The sequence below is a fragment of the Silurus meridionalis genome, chromosome 1 (assembly GCF_014805685.1).
Source record: "Silurus meridionalis isolate SWU-2019-XX chromosome 1, ASM1480568v1, whole genome shotgun sequence".
In the NCBI taxonomy this organism is placed as follows: Eukaryota; Metazoa; Chordata; class Actinopteri; order Siluriformes; family Siluridae; genus Silurus; species Silurus meridionalis.
The window spans coordinates 7436864-7458752 of NC_060884.1; the positions used below are offsets into that span (position 1 = coordinate 7436864).

Here is a 21889-nt window from a genome sequence, read left to right on the forward strand (position 1 = left end):
TGAGTCACTCTGCCCTGATGGATGTTTTGTATGTTCATTAGAGGCAGAACACTCGACTGCTGATTGATCACTCAGCACCCAGATATGAAAACTAAAGTGTTCCAAAGTAATTTGATCAAACGAGAAGCCATAAGATGTGTCTGATGCTGTGTGGATGTGGAATGGCTTTGTTCAATTAGTTTCAGATAAAATACCATGTTCACTGAGTCAGTGAGGTGAACAATCATTTTACATTTTACTTCGTTGCTTTGTTGACTCTATTACCAACCAAGCTGAGCACACAACTAAGGGCAGAGTTTCTAACTCTTCATAATTGCTTTTGTTACGTTTGTGTCACATCACAATGTGCTACATGTAGCAGGAAAAAAGACATAAGGGCAAACAAAGTCATGGAAGGAGCTCTCCACGTTGCTGTACATGTAAATATAACCATTAGTTACATGTTTATTATTTGTTTGATTATTTGTTGAGAACAATGGGGATCTGTGATCATTTGTTGAGAACAACTGGGGATCAGTTATTAGCAGTCAAGATCTATGGGGATCAGTGATTCTTTTTTTTTTTTGTTGAACAATAGGGATCAGTGGGTGGTTTTTGTTAAGAACCATGTAAATAAGGGTGAACATTGGGATTACTGATTATTAGTTGGGGAAATTGGGATTAGTGTTTGCAGTGATCATTTGTTGAAAGCAATGGGGATCGGTGATTGGTGTAGTTGAGTATGTGGCGATTAGTGGCTATTTATTGAGAACAACGGGGATCAGTGATTTGTGGAGAACAGTGGTGATTTTTCATTGTTTGTTGTGAACACAGGGGACCAGCAGTTGGTTGATAGGAACAATGGTGAACAGAGATTGGGCACTGGATACAATGATAATCAGTAATAGAATGCTGGGAACATCGACGATCACTGATTGGGAACAATAGGGATCAGTTCTGGGTTAATTTGAAAAAATGTGGAAATGACAGGAACAGTGACCCGTCTTGGGGACAATGCTTAATTCTATTCAGTATGTCTACTGAAAAAAAAAATCAGTAAATGTGCTGCTATTTTTTTTCCTCCATTGCTTCAACCTTTAGTGAAAATACCTAGAAAATGTAAGTGCAGACTATCATATAAAAAAATACATCAAGCACTTTTTGTAACTCAGTCTCAAATATCCTTCTACATTATTTATGTAGAGCACATAGTAACAGCTGCCTCAGGCTATACCCCATGTAGGACTCAAATAGGGGGGTATAAATGGATACAATTTGAGTAAATAAAAATGAATCCGCCACATTGTTTGCAATTGTATATTCATGATGTTGCCCATTACATTCTCTAGAATAGGCCAGTATGCACAGTCACTATTGAAGTGGAGAGAAAATCAATTCAAACTGGAAACATCAGAAAGATTTTCTAACACCAGTCCCAAGGGCCGCACACTTCCGTATTAGTTGCAGCTTGGCCGTTCTACGTCTGTGAAAGGACTTTTACTGAGTTACTAGCCTACATATCCGGGAAAACTACAAATCATCTTGATTGTAAAACGTTCCATTCTCTTGATGTTTCATGAGACCTTCCTTTGGCACTTGCATTCCTCCTTCAGGCAGTGCTCTTAGAACAGACACACACCCATGACTAACCCTGAAGATAACAACCCTCATTCTTTCCCTGTTCTAATGTAATGTGCAATATTAGATGTTTTGTTATTGACAGTACCTCAGCATCACCTGTGCTGGGAATTCTTGAATTCAAACAAGTGTTCACTATAGCGCTAACCTACATTTCAACGCTCCAGGGCTCCTTATGAAAACATGCACTTATTGTGATGAGAAAGATAAGTCAGCCTCATTATTAACACACACATTATTTGCAATAGAAACCTGATGCTTATTTTTTGTGTGTGTTGATGAGCATTTTGTTTGTTTCTACTGATGATTATACTGTAAATGGCTTGATTTTCCTTTCACATTTAAAGGGAAAATCTGCCCTGTATAGCTTACATGTTGATGTTAAAGCATTCATGTGTGACATGTAAAGGCATGTAAATGGATACTGCACAGAGCTTCTTTGCTTTTAAGTTGAAGTGGTTGTTGGTTATGCTGTTTTTACTAGAATTTGACACTCACAATTTAGTGCATTGTCATTCCCAGGATATATAACTAGATAAATCTAATACAATGTGTATAGTTAGTTGGAATAGTTTATTTTAAAGGGTTGTTGTACATCAGGTACTTTACTGCCTTGGAATTCAAATACACATGATCACATCTGACATCAGTTCAGAGTTTTTTTAGGCTACCTGTGGGACAAGTATTAGTTGTATGAATGGAAAAAAAACAAGCATGACTCTGGGTGAATGTGAATTACGATGTTTTCATTGTAAGTAATATTGATTGACACGCACATACATACAAACAATTTTAAAATCTCACAATTCCAAATGTGATCAATCCCCTAAAGTGCACAGTTTTTCCAATCTGACAATCCTAACCTAGAGGTAAAAAGAAATTTAATTGGCAGACTTTTGTGTGGAAGAAATGTTCACTCTGAATCCATTTGCATGAATGAAAAATTTGATAATACAAACTAGAGCAACATATTCAGAGATCATAGACAATCTAGTAAAACACAGGGCTATGCTGGGCTGTTCAGGATTGTTCAGCAGTGAAGGCTTTGTGGGCGGCATAAGATTACAAGTAGATGACGTGTTCCAGTTTCTGTCACTCAAGGTGCTGTTGAAAAGCACCTAGTGATCCATGTTAAGAGTGCCATAAAATGTCAAAAAATCAGATGGCAAGCTTATAAATGAGGCATATTTGAACTATTTTACATTTTAATCATTTTTTTTAACGCTTTTCGAAACAAAAACAAATGAGCATAGCCCAATATGTAATATAATTTTCATTTTTCGAAAGCTTGTAACATTAGAAAGAAAATTTTCTTTGAGGAAAAAACAACAGAGGAACAGACAACAAAGCAGGCAATAAGGATGTGAGAGGTGTTTAATGAACGACTGTGTCTGACACTTCTGAGGGACTGCTGATCAAAAATATGGAAATGAGTAGAGAGGCAAGTCGAGGAGCAAGTAACCAGAGGGAAAGACTTGGATTCTAGGTACTGAAACATCTGAAACAATCATTTTTGAGCTGTCTGCTCTTGCTATATATTAAATTATCCTTCAGGAAATCTGAACAAACAGTTAGAGGCTTTTTGTAAGTCTCAGTGGCAGATCATGTGGGCTGTGAACATTCTTTTTCCCCCTCAGAGTTCTTCAGTTTTTTGGAATACTAGAGAGAGAGAGAGAGACATCCATGTGAACATCTGATTAGCTGAAACTCTTGCACAGCACTTTGTAATAGATGCTTATAAATGTTTATAATAAGTTCAATGGATTTATTACAGTACAGTGCACAGTGAAATAAAACTCTGTTCCCCCAGGACCAAAGTGCTACATAAAACAACATAAATGTACACAAGATAGCAATTAGAACAACCAGACCTTTACACAAGACTGCACGGGCAAACAAGGAAAGTGGGCAATCCGCATTTAGTGCAGCAGTACTGTAACAGTGGACCAGCACACAGTGCTAAATGTGAGTATATTAAATTGTCCATAAATTGATTCATTCTATACATGTCAACATTTGGTGGTTTCTCAGCAGTCATTTGTGCAAAAAAAAAAATTGCTGTGTGTGTCAGTCAGTCAGTCCAGTCTCTTATTGAGGAGACTAATTGCTATGATGAATGTGTTTGAATAGACTCCATTGTGAAGGTGTGAACCACATGATTTACCCAGTAGCCAGGTTGAAATGAGTTTGGCCACTTGACAACACATTGGCTAGGTTTCCAGAGACAAGCTTTTAGGTTTTTCTTGTTCTATACAACAGCCAATTAGATACTTTCCATATATATATTACAGTATAAAAGAAAATACAGATTGCCAATAAAAATAGATGTTGGGTATGTATAGATACAGATTGGATTAAAAGAGTATTTGAAAGATCTTAATCTTTTGCCTATGATACTTGCAAATACTTGCTTGCAAATCTCTTCTATGGATTTGATCTGAAACATTTACATATCATATTTCAAAGAAAGAATTTCATATCAAATATATAAATATTTAAATAAAAATCAATTTAAAATTACTTTGAAAAAAAGATAAACACACTGTACGGTGTTTTCTTTGTTTTTGTTTGTGACGATCCCAAACTTTTGGAAACTTTGTCAGTTTCTATTTCTATTCTTTTTTCTACCCGTTCCGCTATTTTTCATTCTGCAGCATCTGCTATGTTTAACTGTCCAGAGCGCTCCAGAGTTTAGAGGACGGTGCGTCAGTAATAATGGTCCATGGGGAAACGCAGTGCTCTATGTGTAGTTAAATGGTCTAAATGATTCCTTGTGTATCTCAATGCTTTTTTTGTACTGGAATTATTCAAGTTAATTGAGGAATCATTTCAGCCTAGTAGAATTTTAAAATAATGCACAATTAAAGCATTTTTGTCTTTCCCTGTATATTTTTTTAGAGAAAGTGCCAGAAATGTAGGCAAAGGTACTGCCTTAAGAATATTATGAATATTTACAAATGGTTCAATTGGCCATGGCATTGTTGTTCTGTTGCTAGTAATTCTAAAGGAACTTGCTGGGAAATTGGTATGGCTTCTAACTGCAAGTGGACATTTGGGTCATTTTGTAATGAATCATCTATAAAAAGAAAAGAAAAGAAAAAGAAAAACAAGTTATGACAACTGATAGTTAGTTTCAACAAATGCCTTGCCATTGTCATAATCACAAATGGCAGATGGTGATGGAGCAGCTTCTGACTATGAGGTCATACACATTTGTGTTTGATTCAAGTGAAATTTCTAATCCTTTTAATCATTCTACTCTGGATTATGTTTGTGCAGTACAAAGAGATGCTCATGGAGCCTCGTTTGGAAAAATGTTTGTCAGTATTAAAGATGATCACCCAATGGAGGCAATTAAACCAGCGTGTGTGTGTGTGTATGTGTGTGTGAGTGTGTGTATGACAGCCTAATGAGTTATTTATAGCTGTAGTGAACAAAAGGGAAAAGATCACTTTCCTGCTGAAGGCAAAAAGAACTCGATTCTTCCGACAGCTGCGTGACTCAAATACTAAGCACAAGAGCACCGGGCTTCATTTTGCACCTTTCTCCTGTTTGTTTTAGAAGAACCACTTGAGCTACATGTGCATCTGTTCCTCTTCAGATGTTGTCAGTGTTCATTCATCTCCCTCAGTTTGACTCGCTCGGACAGGTGTGCTTTGTGAATTTTGGCTTAAAACGACACGATTGATGTTTCATACAGATGCTTCAAAGATTGGTGCCTCTGTGCTGCTAGCTTCTGGGAAACGCAACATCTGAACGGCGTGACACTGTAGCTAGGGCTCGTGGGATTTGCGAGAGAAGGTTTAGGGCGGCCGGATGAGCTAGAGAATGGAGGAGAATGTTTTGTCTCTGGAGTGCATTAAAGAAAAGGGAAAAAAATGAAGAGAATTTGGATAGGAGCAGGATCTCACAAGACCAGTCTGGAGATTACCATTTCAAATAAACAACCTACAGGTTTTAGTAATGAATTTGGTAACCACAGGATCTGTCTTTTTTTTCGCTGCCATATTTGTGTGAGAATTAAATGGTCAGAGGAGCACCGACGTAGAAGCATCAAAATACAGTGCATATTGAGGAGCAAATGCAGACCCAAATATTTGCTCAAATGCATGTACACTATATGGACAAAAGTTTGTGGACACCTGCCCACTAAGCTCCACTTATGTTCCACAAGGTTTTGAAGTGCGCTTTTGATTTGTGCTCGTTCCACAAGGTCTTTGAGGTCCGAGGTCTACAACGGGCCACTCAAGATGTTCCACTTCAGCCCATGTAAACCATGTGTTCATGGAGCTGGCTTTGTGCATAGGGGCATTATCATGCTGGAACAGATTTTAGGTCTCCTAGTTCAAGTGAAAGGGAAAATCTAATGCTACCATATCCAGAGACATCCTATACAATGTTGTGCCTCCAAGTTTGCGCAAGAACCACATATAGCTGGAAAAGTCGTATTTCAATACTTTTGTGTTGTGGACATTCCTCAGTGACTTTGCGATTAGCTGCCCTGCTGTATCTCTACAACAGTTATGTGTTTAAATGTCTCTTGTCTTTTGGCACTATTTTAAATACCAATATAATAAAAAAGAACAGCATAATTCCCTTTTTATTACTCATGCCATGAAATCTAGACACAATTCCCACACACATTGAGCAGACCGCAGGGATTTGTGGGGCATTGTTTTTAGTCTGCAGATGGCACTGGCCGATTTTATATATTTTTTATTTTTTTAAGCTAAGCAAAATGTGTGAAATACAACAAAGTGCAAAATTGTCCACTGTGAGACCAAATCTCCGTTCTCAACACTTTTGCAGTTATTTTCATTGTAATTTTTCAAGAAGATTCCTAGCAATAACAAAAGATATGCAGCCATGCTAATAGCATTTTAGTCCTATAATTTTCCTTTTTGGTCATGGACCTGTTTTATGATTCTCTAAATGCTTTCTTACTGTAATATTTATGAAAACAGTAATGTTTGTAGACAAGTGTAAGCATGCCAAGCATTCCACTGAGGAACGATCAGGTACAGCAGAACCTGTGTCTATGTGTATTTTTCCTCTTTTTTTTTATCTTCCTCCCATCAGGTCCTAGAGAACAGTGACTGTAGTTGTAAGCATTAGAGTAATAGCAACATCTTGCATGCAGCAATTACTTGACACATTTTGTTTGGTGGTTTGGACAGGTGTTAGTGGCTTTTTTCTTTCTTTTTTCTTCTTTTTTTATTAAAACATTGTTTGTGTCAAGAGGATTAATGAGTGTTGCTTCTTTGCTACATTTTCTCCAGTCTCCAGCACAGTGAAATAATTTTCTTTACATATATTAGCTTGTTTGAAACCTAGGGTCAAAGCACAGGGTCCGCCATGATACAGTGCCCGTGGAGCACAGGTAGTTAAGGGCCTTGCTTAAGGGCCCATTAGTGGCAGCTTGGCGATACTGAGGCTTGAACCTCCGATCACCAACCCAGAGCCTTAACCACTGAGCTTCCACTCCCCCCAGTTGAGCGAGACAGGCTGTTCTAGAACTAACAATTACTATTAGAATTCAGTTTTGATTTTGTGTAAATAAGATTAAAGGTACCTTTTGTTGTTATAAGCCTTTATAAGGGCTTCACAATGTTAAAGCGTTACATGCGATAAGTGACACTATGAGATACGAAACGGCTACAAGCTAATAAAATCAATTATACACTTGTCAATATCTTTTTATATTAAGAACGGTATCAAACCAACCTACATGTTTTAGGTACTTTAGGGGAAAAGAGAGCATCTGTTCTGGCAGTGAAAATCAGTAATAATAAAAAGTTATATTCACAGTACAGATATTATTAGTAGGTTACAGAACACAGGACCCTAGTATTCAAACTTTAATTGTCCATGTCCTGATACAATTATATGGACAAATGTATTGAGACACCCAACAAGTGGAGGCAAGAAGTTGCAGACCCAAACCTGTTCCAGCATGACCTTGGATTTTGGCACAAAAAGTTAAACAAAGTTACATAATGGTATTGTTTACATAGGTTGGAGTGGAAGGTCTTGGCCTGCTATGGAACATCTTTCCAGAAGTGCAATATATTATAGCAACAAATGAGGATTAAATGTTGAATGGGATGTAAAAAAAAAATTGGATTTACCTGATTTTTAGCAAATGGGGTGAATGGAAATAAAATATATTTAGAACTTGACAGACAGCATGCTTTTGACAAAATCAAGTAGTGCGACATGCATTCCTTCACTCTTCCATTTTCCTCACTCTCTCAGGATCAGATGGTTCATGTCTCCTGTGTGTTGCATCTATCTCGGTTCTGCACATTCGTATCTGTCTTGTTCTCTCATGTGCAATCTGTTTCTCTTGCTCTTTCTCACTCCCTTGTTTTTTGCCCTCTCTCTTTTTGCCTCTGGGTTAAGCTTTTCCCAGCAACTGGGCCACAAGGGGCTTGAGTCACATGGCTCAGTCTGGATAACGGTACTGAAAACTGACACCAGTAATATTGAATCTCTCTCCCACACACACACACACACACACACACACACACACACACACACACACAATCATACAACCATAAAGTACTCCTAAACTCAAAAGTGTGATCATTTTTATATGGTTACACATTTTGGATGTCTGATTCTTAAACAATAAGTTTCAGTGTGTGCATATTTTTTTTTTTTTTTTTTTTTTTTTTTGTGTGTAGTGTTTAGAGAATATGGCTATTACCCTTTAGCCCCAGAACCTTAATGCTGCTTGACGTGCTCACTAATTGCCTTATTTCGGTGGTGAAAAACATTTTTATTCTTATGTAATATTTGGCCAGGTTTATGCACTGTTACATAAATTGCTGAAAATATACCAGTGATGCTGAAATCCCACACTACCTGTGACAAATGTGGGCTTGCAGTCAGAGCACCTAACTAACTTTAATTATGCCCAGTGTTGGCAGAGCTTTACATTTAAAAGCAAGCCCATAAGACCAAAGCCTGAAACAGTGCTGTTGTACGGCTTTGCATATTATTTGGGGGACTTTCACGCTGACCGTTGCTTGAAAAATGAATCGTATGAAAGCTGACATTCGGAGCGGAACGTGTACCACAGAAGCGAACCCAAGACTACATGCAGGAGCTGGTCTGAATTTGTTTGTCCTGGAAACTTGTGGTGATACCTGTGAATGTGAACGTAACTCGTTAGGTGCAGATTTGCTCAGGAAGCAACGCAAACTGTGTTAGTTTCTACAACATATATGTGCCATTTACCACAACCAGCTCCTTATACCTTATTTGAACATCATTTATGTTTGAATAACATTGTGCTGTTTCCATTTTCTTCAAGTCCTTGCTCATGAGCTACTATTATACAAAGAATAGTGTGTTAGTGTGCACATTGATATAATCCATTAATAAAAAGCATTATCCATAATTACAGCTGGATCAGTGTTGCTGTTATACAGCAAAAATGCAAAATTTCTGATCAGTTTTAAAAATTGTAATACTATAATACAAAAATTTAATGAGAAACTAGATTTCGAACGCAGACTGTAGCAGCAAGAGATTCTGCGTAGGGTTTCGATCATATAGCATCAGTTTGTCAGCAAACTGCAGCAGTGTTTTGACGAAATAGTGGTACAGCAACAGGAATAAAGGGTTTAAGCTATTTTTCTATTGGTCGTTGAGCTTGGGGTGCAGTCAGTGTTCCAATTCATCCCAAAGGATTTCAAGGCGTTCAAACCATATTTTCATGGAACTTACTTTGTGCACAGGTGCATTGTCATGCTTGAACAGGTTTTGGTCTCCCAGTTCAAGTGATTTCATTTAATCATATTGCCTCCAAAGACATCTTATTGTGTGTCCTCAACTTTTTTTGGCAACAGTTTGAGGAAAACCCGCATATGTTGGGTGTCCGAGTACTTTTGCCTATATACTGTAGCGTACTTGTCTATTGTTTATACTGCTACAATTGAGACCAATGGCCTCAATATACTGGATTGCTAGCTTATTATTTGTCACATTCTGGCAATCTTTAATATCAATTAAACTGTTGTACATTTATTATACGCTTATTTTTTTTGGGTCATAGTTCTGAAAACATAAACAATGAAAACTTGGAGAGTAAAACTGTCTGCTTGTTGACATTTTAAAAGTACAGTGCACTTCTTCTAGCTTGCTAAACCCCACTTATTTAAATTGAAATATCCTGGTTATTATTTCAGTGTGCATTTTTATAGGGATAAACTTATAGGGACTAATTCCTAAATATATATTTGTAGTCTATTTCTGTAGAGCTGCTTTGGGACAATGTCTGTTGTTCAAAGTGCTACACAAATAAAATTGAATTGAATATTCGCTCTTTCATGTCAGATTCAGAAATACTGAAGGGATTTCCTTTCATGCGAAAGCAATGAGGATTAGGAGGATTAAAAAGATTATGATACCAACCTTCTAATGCTTCGATCTGACAGACTTGATGATCTGCCTTTTTGTCTGAGTGAGACTTGCTTACTTTCAAACACATGGCACATCTTGCAGAATATAAATTCACAAAGCATATCCTTGCTCAGTTTTGCTCCAGTAGGATGTGGTACTATATTAAGAACAAGAAGGAAAAAAAAAAGTGTGCTTCCATGTGGCCCTAATCGACGCTTAACAACTCTCAGCACAAGCTGGCGGAACATCGTGGGATCCTTGTTTGCGGAAACAAAACGGCTCTCTTGTGCCCTCGCCCCGATCATGTTTTCCAGCTGATTACTGGTAGCTGAGGACTAAACCAAAACATCTGCCTTGAAAGAACAAGGTCACAGACAGTTCCCAAAGGCCCTGTGTACATTATGTGAGGGGGATGATGGGGGGAACAGGATGAGGTGTTGCTCATTGGATCGCTAAATGCATGGTTATCATGGGTTTTTGTAGGCTATTTTTACTCACAAGACCATGACAATAGCCTTCTTTGCTCCTCTCTGACAGTATGATCAACAAAAAAAGAGTTTTACTTTGGTCATTTTTTGTCTGTGACAGCCCAAACTTGTACAAAGTGTACCAGGCGTTATTCTGGTCTTTATGAAGTGTCCCAGTTATGCTTGTCCTGAGGAAAGCTTCTACCAAAGGACATGTTGATCCCTTCAGCTGCATCCATTTTTTTTTTTTGGTCTATTAGATTATAGATGGTTCTCTGACTGTTCTCTGGTCTTCTTACCTCTCTTACTACTTTGGGATATTTTTAAGGTTTTTGTTTTAACCATAACTTGACTTTTTCCGTTTTTTTCCGGAACTTGTTCTGGGTTTTATTTGTATAGCTTCTTGGATTTTGTGGTTCAGTTTGATTAGGTATGGTCAGTAAATTAGGTATCATTTCAACTTTTTAAATAATTTCAAATCAACTTTTCTCATAGCAACTGTTTTGTTCTCATTTGAAGGCAATGGAAAATATAAAGAAGCTGAACATGAGGAAAACTGATCCATAATTTACTGCAATTTTGTTTTGTAGTGATTTTTCACTGGTTAAATATTTATATCACAAACATTTTATTTGAAAATTTCTGTCAAATTGAACCAGTGTGAAATTATCTACAATCGTCCCTTATTCATTTCTATTTGTCAATGAAAGTGGATAGATCTTTTTTAATTTCTTTTCTTTCTTTCTGTCTTTCTCTTATATTTCTGTCTTTCTTTCGATTTCTTTCAATTTCTTTCTTTCTTTCTTTCTTTCTTTCTTTTCTTTCAATTTCTTTGTCTTTCTTTTCTTTCAATTTCTTTCTTTCTCTTTCTGTCTTTCTTTCTTTCTTTCAATTTCTTTCTTTCTTTCAATTTCTTTCTTTCTTTTAATTTATTTCAATTTCTTTCTTTCTTTCTTTCTTTCTTTCTTTCTTTCTTTCTTTCTTTCTTTCTTTCTTTCTTCCTTTCTTCCTTATGTCATCACAGTAGTCTAATTGCATGCGATGTATTTAGAAAGCATGGTAATCAGAGTAAAATAAAAAGTGGCACAAACAAAAGACCATTTGTGTAAGTGCCGCCATTACTGCAAATAGACAAAGCTGAAACGTGCGTTTCAAATGGAGACGCAGGCTATTTCCTCAATGTTTCATCAGCTTCCGTTGTGAATGGTGCACATCAGCCTAAATAGATGCATTTTCCAAAAAGTCTTGGAGCGATTTCACTCTGGAGAATGTGAATGTAGCTTTGGACGGCCATCTAAAAGAAAGCGATTCTTTAATGCCTTGTTGAAAATGGTAAAATAGTAATTAATCTAAATTCCATGTAACTTTGTAACGTTTTGCATGCTTTTTAAGGCATTAAAAGATATATTCGTTTGAGCCGAGGGGTGATTGCAACTTTTGGCAACCATCCAGCTCAATTTCATCAGGTTGTTCCTGTGCTGTCACGTTTTGGATATTTTTTCTGGATAGAGAAAAGGCTTTTCTCATTTTCATCAGCTGACCTCATTTTTTTTGGACACAAACATGACCTCGCAGATGCCCGTTATTAGGTATTATCAAGTCAATTGACGAGTGTATATTATCATCCCTCCCATGCAGAAAGCAAAATCAACTTTGCTTTTTTTGCACATGGTCAGCTGTGGCACTGCTGGGATTTGAACTCCATCTGCCAACAAGGTTCTTTACTATGAATTAAATAAAGCATTTTTGAACGTGTACCCTGTGTACATGGTTATATGGTGATATGCTTATTTTAAAATAAGCTGTCTGTGACAGTTGTCACTAAAAAGCTCCTAATACAGCAGGACTGCTTCGGGCCTGGCATGATGCACAGTGGCTGGCATATTCTCTGTTTTACTGGGCCAACTGGAAGAGAGAGGCAGGCAAAGAGGGATAAAGTGAGAGGAAGAGCTCGGCTGCAAAGTGGCCATGATTTGTGCACAGTAGGATAGATGGCACAGTGTTCTCCCAAGAGAGCCTGCAGTGACCACTGTACCTGCCACTTCCCAGTGGTTGGCTTCTGTCAGTGTGATTGGGTAGCAGTGTGACTAAGAATCCCTGAGGCAGGAAGTGATTAGTCACAGCCCCGTCACACTCCATTGCCTCATCTCGATGTCATTTGAGCCATTTGGTTCTTCTGTTGTGTTGTCTCTCTCTCTCTCTCTCTCTCTCTCTCTCTCTCTTTTCCACACATTCAGATCTTTCATTCAGTTTCTCAATTTCTGGCCATGGTTCCTTTTTCAAAGCTTCAGTGTTTTACTTGCAAAGCTGTCTCACTTTTTGATCTTTTATAGATATGAAATAATTGACAGTATTTAAGATTGTAGTCTAAACATGGCATTCGTATTAACTAAGCGGGTACGATCTGGACTTTCTCAGGCAGAAAAACATAGCTAAAGCTGGCAGGAATCCCAATTCAGTGCCTTTGCCCATCCATGGTCAATTTACCCAGGCTGGCAAGGGCACTAGATACAAAGCAACATCTGGGTTCCTTAGGCTCCTGTGGTGTCTGAGCCAGGGACACAGGTGCTCATGGGCTTTCGTGCATTTCATATTCTTATTTAGAGATCATAATAGTGCTAATTAATGCGAGTGTGTGTATATGCAAATGTTTTTTTTTATGTGCTTTTCACTGGATTTATCCATGCTCCTTTCTTCTTTAGCGTGACTCCATGAAAGATGTCAGAGGAGGTGATTGTGATCGCCAAGTGGGATTACTCAGCACAGCAGGAACAAGAACTTGACATCCGGAAGAACGAGCGCCTGTGGCTCCTAGACGACTCGAAAACGTGGTGGCGTGTCCGCAATGCTGCCAACCGCACAGGCTACGTGCCGTCCAACTACGTGGAGAGGAAAAACAGCCTGAAGAAGGGCTCACTAGTGAAGAACCTCAAGGACACTCTAGGTAAGCTTTATTGATCGGTCAATTACCTGCGCAGCAACTGTTGTTCGTTTTTAATTACCGTTCATCATCTGTCGTGATCTCGCGTAATGGAAGTCTTCATTAAGCACAGCTCTGAAGAATCTGGGTGGCCCTGCCCTTGAAGGACCATTTAAGATGAAGGGTGTATAGGAGGGTAAACTAATCGAAATGGGTTTTATTGTAAAGCAGAATTAATCACTGAGCTCTTTTAATCACACAAAGAGGACAATGGATTTTTTCGACCACTTTATCACCTGAAATAATTTAAGCATGAGTCTGGGTGGATCAAAGCTGTCGGAAAGCTCAGATTCGACTACATACTTCAGTGTAATTCATACTCTATATTAAAATATCCTATTTCCCGTCTGAGCTCAGAGAGATTTGTATCTCGCTCATCTGATTTTCGTAGAATAGTGAGAGCTAAAAACTACTGCTGATCACACATTATACTGTGGTTCACTCTTAAACAATACAACTGGCTTTATATTTGTAATGTAAATCTTTAGAAAAAAATTAAGACATCTTTATTGGTTTTGTGGATTCAAATCACTGTTTCCAATTTAGAGAAAATATTTTGTATTAATTTTTTTGTTGTTTTTTTTTTTAAATGGGAGAAATGGTTTTAAGAACCCCTAAAGGAGAAAGGTCTTTAGACATTGTTTTAAACATGTTAGTGCTGTTTGGTGGCAGGTGGAAGTTTGTTTCACCACCCAGAACATAGTCTTGGAGCATGTCTTTTTCGTGTACCCTGACAGATGCAGGGACCAGTCAGTGTTTCGGGATCGGAGGGAGTTTGGTTCAGTTCGGGTTGGGATAAGTGCTGTGATGTAGATGGATGCTGATCAGTTTTTGTCTTTGTGTGCAAGCATTATTGTTTTAAAATTCAAATGCAAGGAGATACAGGAAGCCACTGTATGGTCAGTAGCGGTGGGGTGGTGTTAAAGGACCTAGGATACTTCATAAATAAAATTCTGGAACATACAAATTACAGAAACACCTCCCAGATGTTGTAAAACTCAGAAACTCATACATTTCTCATGAGGCGGACTAGATATTAGTTTTTTTTAAACCTACGTCTAACATCCTTTCAATATGTAGCAATTAATAACTTTTAAATATTAAATGCGGCCTTCAGTATGCATTTTTCCTGTATAATATCTAAGTAAACTTTTCACATAGCACATCCAATAAATTGGAGTCTGCTTGCATATTATTGGATGTGCCATGTGGAAATTTTACATAGATATAATACAGGAAGAATGCATACTGAAGGCTGCATTTAATATTTAAAAGTTATTACTTGCTGCATATTGCCCCGTTTCAGCACGCTAATGAGAGATGCAGAAATTGACACCATCCTCCTCTGTGCTGACTGAGTAAAGGCAGCAGCCCACTGACCGAACACATACACACACAATAATGCCAAATATGCTTGAACCACATTCATAATTTTCTCTACACAGTAATTGGATGCCTGAAGCAGTGCATCTGTTAGAGATGGGAAGTGGAAAATAGATATGAGCAGAGTCATGCAGAGACCTTTCAGCAGTATGAAGTTTAGAAGCTGGCAAATGTGTTTAAATATGAATTCTGAATATTGTATCTATATGCATAGGAAATCAAATTATTTGCATGTTTACATGTTAACAAATGCAGATTTAAATGTTACAGTTTCAAGGTTTGAGAGTTTCAAATTGAAAACATCTGAATGCTAATGAATTCAAATTATTAAATATTTTTTGCAAAAAAAGAACTTCTGTAAATTAGGCCAAATAGGATGCAATCACAGTTATGTCTATGGCCACGAATTAAAAAAGCATAGAGTTAAGTGGAGCCAAAATGGATTATATGAACCATAAGATTAATGCTTAATGAAACAGGATCTGGACAATAGTTTTTCAGACACTCGGGCACAAGATTCGCATGTGCTTTTTAAACATCCCATTCCCCTATTTATTCTTTACTTGCTTTTATAATAACCTCCACTCCTCTGGGAGAATGTTTTAGTAGTTTTCGGTGTGGGCTTGTTGAGATTTGTGCTCATTTAGCAACAAGGGTGTTAACAAAGTCAGTATGTGGAGAGAGGAGGTCTGGGGTGCAGTCAGCTTTCCAGTTCATCCTGAAGGTGTTCAGTATGGTTGAGATCAGAGCTATGGCAGACCACTGAAGATCTTTCACTCCAACCCATGTAAACGGTCTTTATAGAGCTGCCTTTGTGCACAGGGGCATCGTCATGCTGGAATAGGTTTGGGTCTTCTAGTTCAAGTGAAGGGAAAATGTAATTCTACTGCATGCAAAGACATCATACTGTCGTGTGCCTCCAACTTTGTGGGAACAGTTTGTTAAAAAAAAAACCCACATATGGATAGGAAAAGTCAGGTGTTTTTTGTCAATAGTGTCCATATGTTTGACTGAGAGCTACAATAATCAGTGAAATTTGGGCATTCAGCATTAACATGAATGTAAAAAAAATGATCAAATAAACTCTAGAAACTTAATTTTGAAGAAAGAACAACTTCTTGACCACTTCTCTATACAATCATATGTTTCAGCCAAATTGACGAACTATTATTGTTTTATAGTTTTAAATATTATTAAACGGCAAATCGGGCTCCTTAATCATTAATTAAAATCGATTAAGAAATATGGGCAAAAATGTACATTCACAAAGATATACACCAGAACACTGGTAAAACAAGTCTAACATAAGCTTCTGAACTACAGCAGGCAGTGTTCTAGTAAAACATAAACCTCTATAATTTACCATACGATCATTTTCCAAATGAAATTCTATTTGATTTCATTTTTATTCTATTTTATTGCTAAAAAGTCAGATTTAATTGAAGCTTCATTTATAGCCACAAGGGAGCCATTCTATGAGTTTCCATCCTAAACAAATATGCACAGAATGCATTTGCGTAATCAAAAGACATTTTAAAAATCAAGCATACAAGGTTGTTTTTGTTGATCTGAAATATATCATTTAATATAATAACCTCAAAAACATGATATTCAAGCATCTGGCATGTGTTTATGACTCTACCCATACAGCCCTGCCAGGTTAATTGAATTGAATTGAAATCATGTTTTGGCATTTGGTTCAATGACAACTTTCTATGAATCCAGTGCAATTTATTGTAATAGCTAAATAATAGAATTAAGATGTAAACTTAAACAAATGCCTTGTTTTGCCTAAAATAAGTGATAAACTGACAAAATCGAAAAAGTAAAGGGGGGAAAAATGAGCACGTATAAAACATAAATGTATCTTTATCTTGCTGTGGCCTAGACTTTTGAAGTATGCAGAATGGGTAATTGTTGGGATGAGTATACATTTTTTGTAATTCACATGCTATGGCCTTCACATTCACTGACCCTCATATCTGGAGTCATACAGTTGATCAGTGTAATAAACTTTGGCCTTGTCAGTTAATTTGGGACAGGGAATCTGACAGTCTACATTGGTCAGTGTAACTTCTACGCTTCTGGGATAATGTACTGCTAGATTTTGGAATGTGTTAGTCGAGATTTGTGCTTATTCAACCATGTGGTTGTTAGTCAGGGACTGATGTAGGGTGAGAAGGCCTGAGGTGCAATCAGCATTCCAATTCATCCCAAAGGTGTTCAGTATACATTAGTTGAGGTCATCTTCTGCTCCAACCCATGTAAACCTATGTCTTTCTAGTCTCATTATTTTGGTCTATAGAGTGTATTTTACAAAGTAAAAAATTTGTTATTCTGCTGTCAATATGATAAACAGAGTGTTGTGTTCACATGATGTTTGTTTTTTGGAAAGTAGGCCACCTTGTATTAACAAGGTTGTAGCTTCAGGGATTCACCTGCGTTCCCTGTACTAACATGGCATTAATGAGTCATGAGTCAACTCCTGTGTTTTCTTGAGAATTGTTTGGAATTTGACCTTGATGACTCATGGCTATCTGAGGTAAGATCTCATTTTGAGCAAATAATCATTTCCAATAACCAAACCAGTATACCGTCCTACATTTGGGAAAAGCCACTGAAACACGTTTTTTTATGGAGGCAAAATCCATTTTAAATCAAAACGCTTAGCCGAGCTAAAAAAAAAAAAAAGAGGTGAAACAGAGATGCGCTTTCCCTCTGAGCGTCATCTGTTCAGTTTGTTAGTGTGGAACCATGCGAGACTCCGAAATCAAAAAACACAGCAGATGCACAGGGCCTCAGGTGGGGTTTTCATTCAGCCTGTTTTTTTTTTTTTTTTTTTTTTTTTTTTGTATGCAAATATTGAATGTGTGCATAATACAGACCTTAACACAAAATTAAAGGTTATAAAGATTTCTGAACTGTGCTGATATGGCAGCTTTTGTGTATTAATATCCAAGAATGCAATAAAGAGTAATATAATTTTAAAATTATATATTTTCGCTGCACGTAGCTGCAGGACCTGCATTCAAAACATGCCGTAACATGTTCCTTCTGATTAACGTACATTTTAAAGGGTAAAATTTACACTGGAAATTTTGACATACAGAAGCAACATTTTCATCAGTATCTTTGACCATGCCATGATGGTTGGTGCCAGAGAAGGTGGCTTGAAGAAACTGTTAATGATCCGAGACCATTTGATCTGAGTCAGTTGAGTGTGTGGAGGCATCCAGTGATCTTCATTTCAGTGGGAAGAAATGTCTTGCTGAGGTCAACTGCCCAAATGGTTTGCACTGACAGGAAGGATATAATAAGGATATAAGGATATAACTAACCACACTCTACTACTAACGTACTATTCGATGAACCTTGAGGATGAGAGGACAAGGACCACGTCGGGTTCAACTGCTTTTGCCAGGAATCTGAATCTAAAGATACAGACTTATTAAATATGGACAGTTGGGGGGAAACCCCAAGATACATTTACCAACTCTTTAACTGGCTATTTTAAGTGAAAATGCAATTACATTTTTAACGTACAAAATATTTAAAACTGGGATTTTTTTTTTTTTTCGCCTGATGGTAAGACAATGAGTTGTTTTACTATTTTAAATAAAAAACAATAGTTAATAAATTACGAATGTGACAAGACGAGCAATACCTAATACCCACATGACATTTAGTGTGCTGCCAACTTGGATTTTTTACTATGGACAAACGTATTGGAACACCTGAATATTCCAGCAATCTGTGGTTCTTCCCCACACAATTACCACAAATCTGGATGTACACAATTGTGTAAGGATGTTTATAAATGCAGTTTTCCTTCACTTGAACTAGGAGACCCAAGCCTATTCCAGCATGGCAATGCCCCTGTGGGTTGGAGCATAAGATCTTGAATAGCCTGCTGACTTAAACCCTATTGAACACCTTTGGGATAAATTCGAACGTTGACTGCACCTCAGGCCTCCCTCACCCTACATCATTTACAAATCTCTACAAGCACACTCCAAAATCTAGTGGAACATGTTCCTAGAAGAGTGGAGATTATAATAACAGCAAATAGGACCTAAATGTAAAATTGAGATGTTAAAGACGCACATACAGATCTAATGGTCAGGTGTCCACAAACTTTTGTTTATTTAGTGTATCTAGATTAAATTGGATGAAACCTGTTGTCCTGGCGTTCTGTATCCGCTGAGAGACATATTTGCTTGTTCATGTTGTGAGTCATCCATTGCTGTGCTTTCATGTGAACAGTTACTATGGAAAATGGTGACCTCCATGACTCACGGCTCTCTGGAGCTTCTATTTTCGTTGCCTGTTTAAACCTCGTTGTTGACCCCTGATTCTGTGTCTTTTGTATAGTACAGGAATTTGTTCTAAAGAAGATTTATAAAAAAATAATAATAATAATAAATAAAAAAGGAAAAGAAAAGAAAAATATATTTTGTAATAAAAGGCTATAAAAGTGGACTAAGCAGTACATAGTTGTAGTTAAATGTGCATTAAAAATAAAATCGTCATTACTACAGTGAATGCATTATATGGCTAAAAGTATTGGGACACCTGATTTTCCAGCCCTTTGTGGGCCTTTCCCAAACTGTTACCTCAAAGTTGGAGGCACACAATTGTATAAGATGTAATTATATTTTCCCTTCACTTGATCTAGAAGACCCAATCCTGTTCTAGCATGTCGATGCACCTGTCCATTAAGCCAGCTTCACAAAGATATAGTTTACATGGGTTGGAGTGAGAGATTTTTAGTGTCCAGCTGTCGAGCTTCGACCCCAAACTTATTGAACACTTTTCGGATGAACTGGAATTCTGACTCTACCCCAGACCTTCTTTCCCCACACCAGTACCTGATTTTACCTACACCTTTCTTGCTAAATAAGCACAAATCTTCAAAACCACACTCCACCTGGTAGAACAGTAGGAGAAAAGTGGAGGTTATTACAACAGTGAATGGGGATTAAATGTAGAATGAAATGTTGCACATATGAATCTAATGGTCAGATGTCCACAAACCGTTGTTCCTATAGTGCATTCATTGCAGAATAGAAGAATTTTCTTGGCTCATTTCCACCTATTAATTGCCTTATAATTATGTCCCTTTAGTACCATAATCGACCCTTATAATTACCCTTTTTTTTTCTTCTTCAGTTCTTTCCTCCGCCAAGTACCAAACTCATCTAATTTTCTTTATCTGGACAAATGAATTAATTACAATTCCTAAATAGCTCTGTAATTAGTACCTGCTGCTTTTTTTTTTTATCTAATAGACCAGTGCACCAAATGCATATGCATGCAAAATAAAATACCTAGACATTATTTAAAAAATAAATAAATAAATTGATCAATTATTGGTGAGTCACTGATCAGTGAACAGTGATTATTCACTAATTAATAATCATATATAATATATAATCAGAAATCTATAAACAAGTGATTAATGATCAGTGGTAAATTATCAGTTATTGATGAGTTAGTAATCAGTCAAAGGTCAGTGATTGGTCAAGAGGTTATCAGTCAATGATCATTCAGTGATGAGTGGGTGAGAGATGTGCGCATACTCACACAGGAAGCCAGGAAGACAACACTTTTTGGACAGTATGAGGTGCACATACAAGTTAGCTTGTATTTTATTTACATAACACATTCTACAGAAACTTCTTTTATGGTGTGGATGGAAAGAGAAATGGTGTAGGGGTGTTTCTGAAGGAAGAGTACAGTAAGAGTGTAGTGGAGGTGAAGAGAGTTTCTGATAGGGGGATGAATGTGAAGCAGGAAGTTGAAGGGATGATGATAAATGTCATCAGTGCCTATGCTCCACAAGTGGGTTGTGAGATGGAGGAGGAGGAAAAATTCTGGAGTGAGTTGATGAAGTGGTATAAGGTGTACCTAGGAATGAACGATTGGTGATTGGGGCAGACTTTAATGTTGGTGAAGGGAACAGAGGTGATGAGGAGGTGATGGGTAGGTATGGCTTTAAGGAAAGGAATGCAGAAGGGCAGATGGTGGTAGATTTTGCTAAAAGGATTGAAATGGAAGTGGTGAATACATTATAAGAAGAAGGAGGAGCATAAAGTGACGTATACGAGTGGAGGAAGGTGCACACAGGTGGACTATGTTCTATGTAGGAGATGCAACTTGAAGGAGATTGGAGACTGTAAGGTGTTGGCAGGGGACAGTGCAACTAGACAGCATTGGATGGTGGTCTGTAGGATGGTTTTGGAGGTGAAGAAGAAAAGGAGAAGAGGGAGGACTAAAAGAAGAATAAGATGGTGGAATCTAAAGGAGTAAGACTGTAGTATGAGATTCAGGGAAGAGGTGGTGGATGATTGGAAAGTACTGCAGAAGTGATTAGGGAGGCAGCTAGAAAGGTACTTGGTGTAACATCTGGAAATAGAAAGGAGGACAAAGAGATGTGGTGGTGGAATGAGGAAGTGCAGGAGCACATAAGGAGAAATATGATGAGAAAAGTAGGCAAAGTGGAAAGTCTGTTGGACTAGATGACATACCAGTAGAAGCGTGGAGATGTTTAGGAGAGATGGCAGTGGAGTTTTTTTAACCAGTTTGTGCAACAAGATTTTGGAAGGTGATAGGATGCCTGAGGAATGGAGAAGGAGTGTGCTGGTACCGATCTTTTAGAATCAGGGAAATGTGCAGACCTGCAGTAACTACAGGGGAATTCAATTTGATTAGTAACACCATGAAGTTATCGGAAAGAGTAGTGGAAGCCAGGCTGAGAGAAAAGTTGACATCTGTGAGCAACAGTATAGTTTCATGCCGAGGGAGCTTTTGATTTGCTTTGAGAATTCTGATGGAGAAGTATAGAGAAGGTCAGAAGGAGTTGCATTGTGTGTTTGTAGATTTAGAAAAAGCATGAGACAGGGTGCCGAGAGAGAAGTTGTGGTATTGTAGTAGGAAGTCTGGTGGGGGTGGTGCAGGACATGTATGAGGACAGTGTGATAGCAGTGAATTGTGCAGTAGGAACAACAGACTGGTTGAACATGGAGGTTGGACT

General features: G+C 37.7%; 1 protein-coding gene and 1 long non-coding RNA gene across 3 annotated transcripts in view; one reads left to right on the forward strand and one right to left on the reverse strand.

The window, feature by feature from the left end:
• The window catches only part of nck2b (NCK adaptor protein 2b), a 41167-nt gene that overhangs the window by 14377 nt on the left and 4901 nt on the right, over positions 1-21889 (forward strand). For both annotated transcript variants that reach the window (XM_046863790.1, XM_046863868.1), the window contains exon 2: positions 13196-13437. In XM_046863790.1, coding sequence (XP_046719746.1) covers positions 13212-13437 — 226 coding nt within the window. In that variant the 5' untranslated portion in view covers positions 13196-13211. The remainder of the gene's footprint in view (positions 1-13195; positions 13438-21889) is intronic.
• LOC124395620 overlaps positions 2393-21889 on the reverse strand; it is a 36723-nt gene continuing 17226 nt past the window's right edge. Inside the window, exon 5 of the long non-coding RNA XR_006927667.1 lies at positions 2393-3276. This is a non-coding gene — a long non-coding RNA (uncharacterized LOC124395620). The remainder of the gene's footprint in view (positions 3277-21889) is intronic.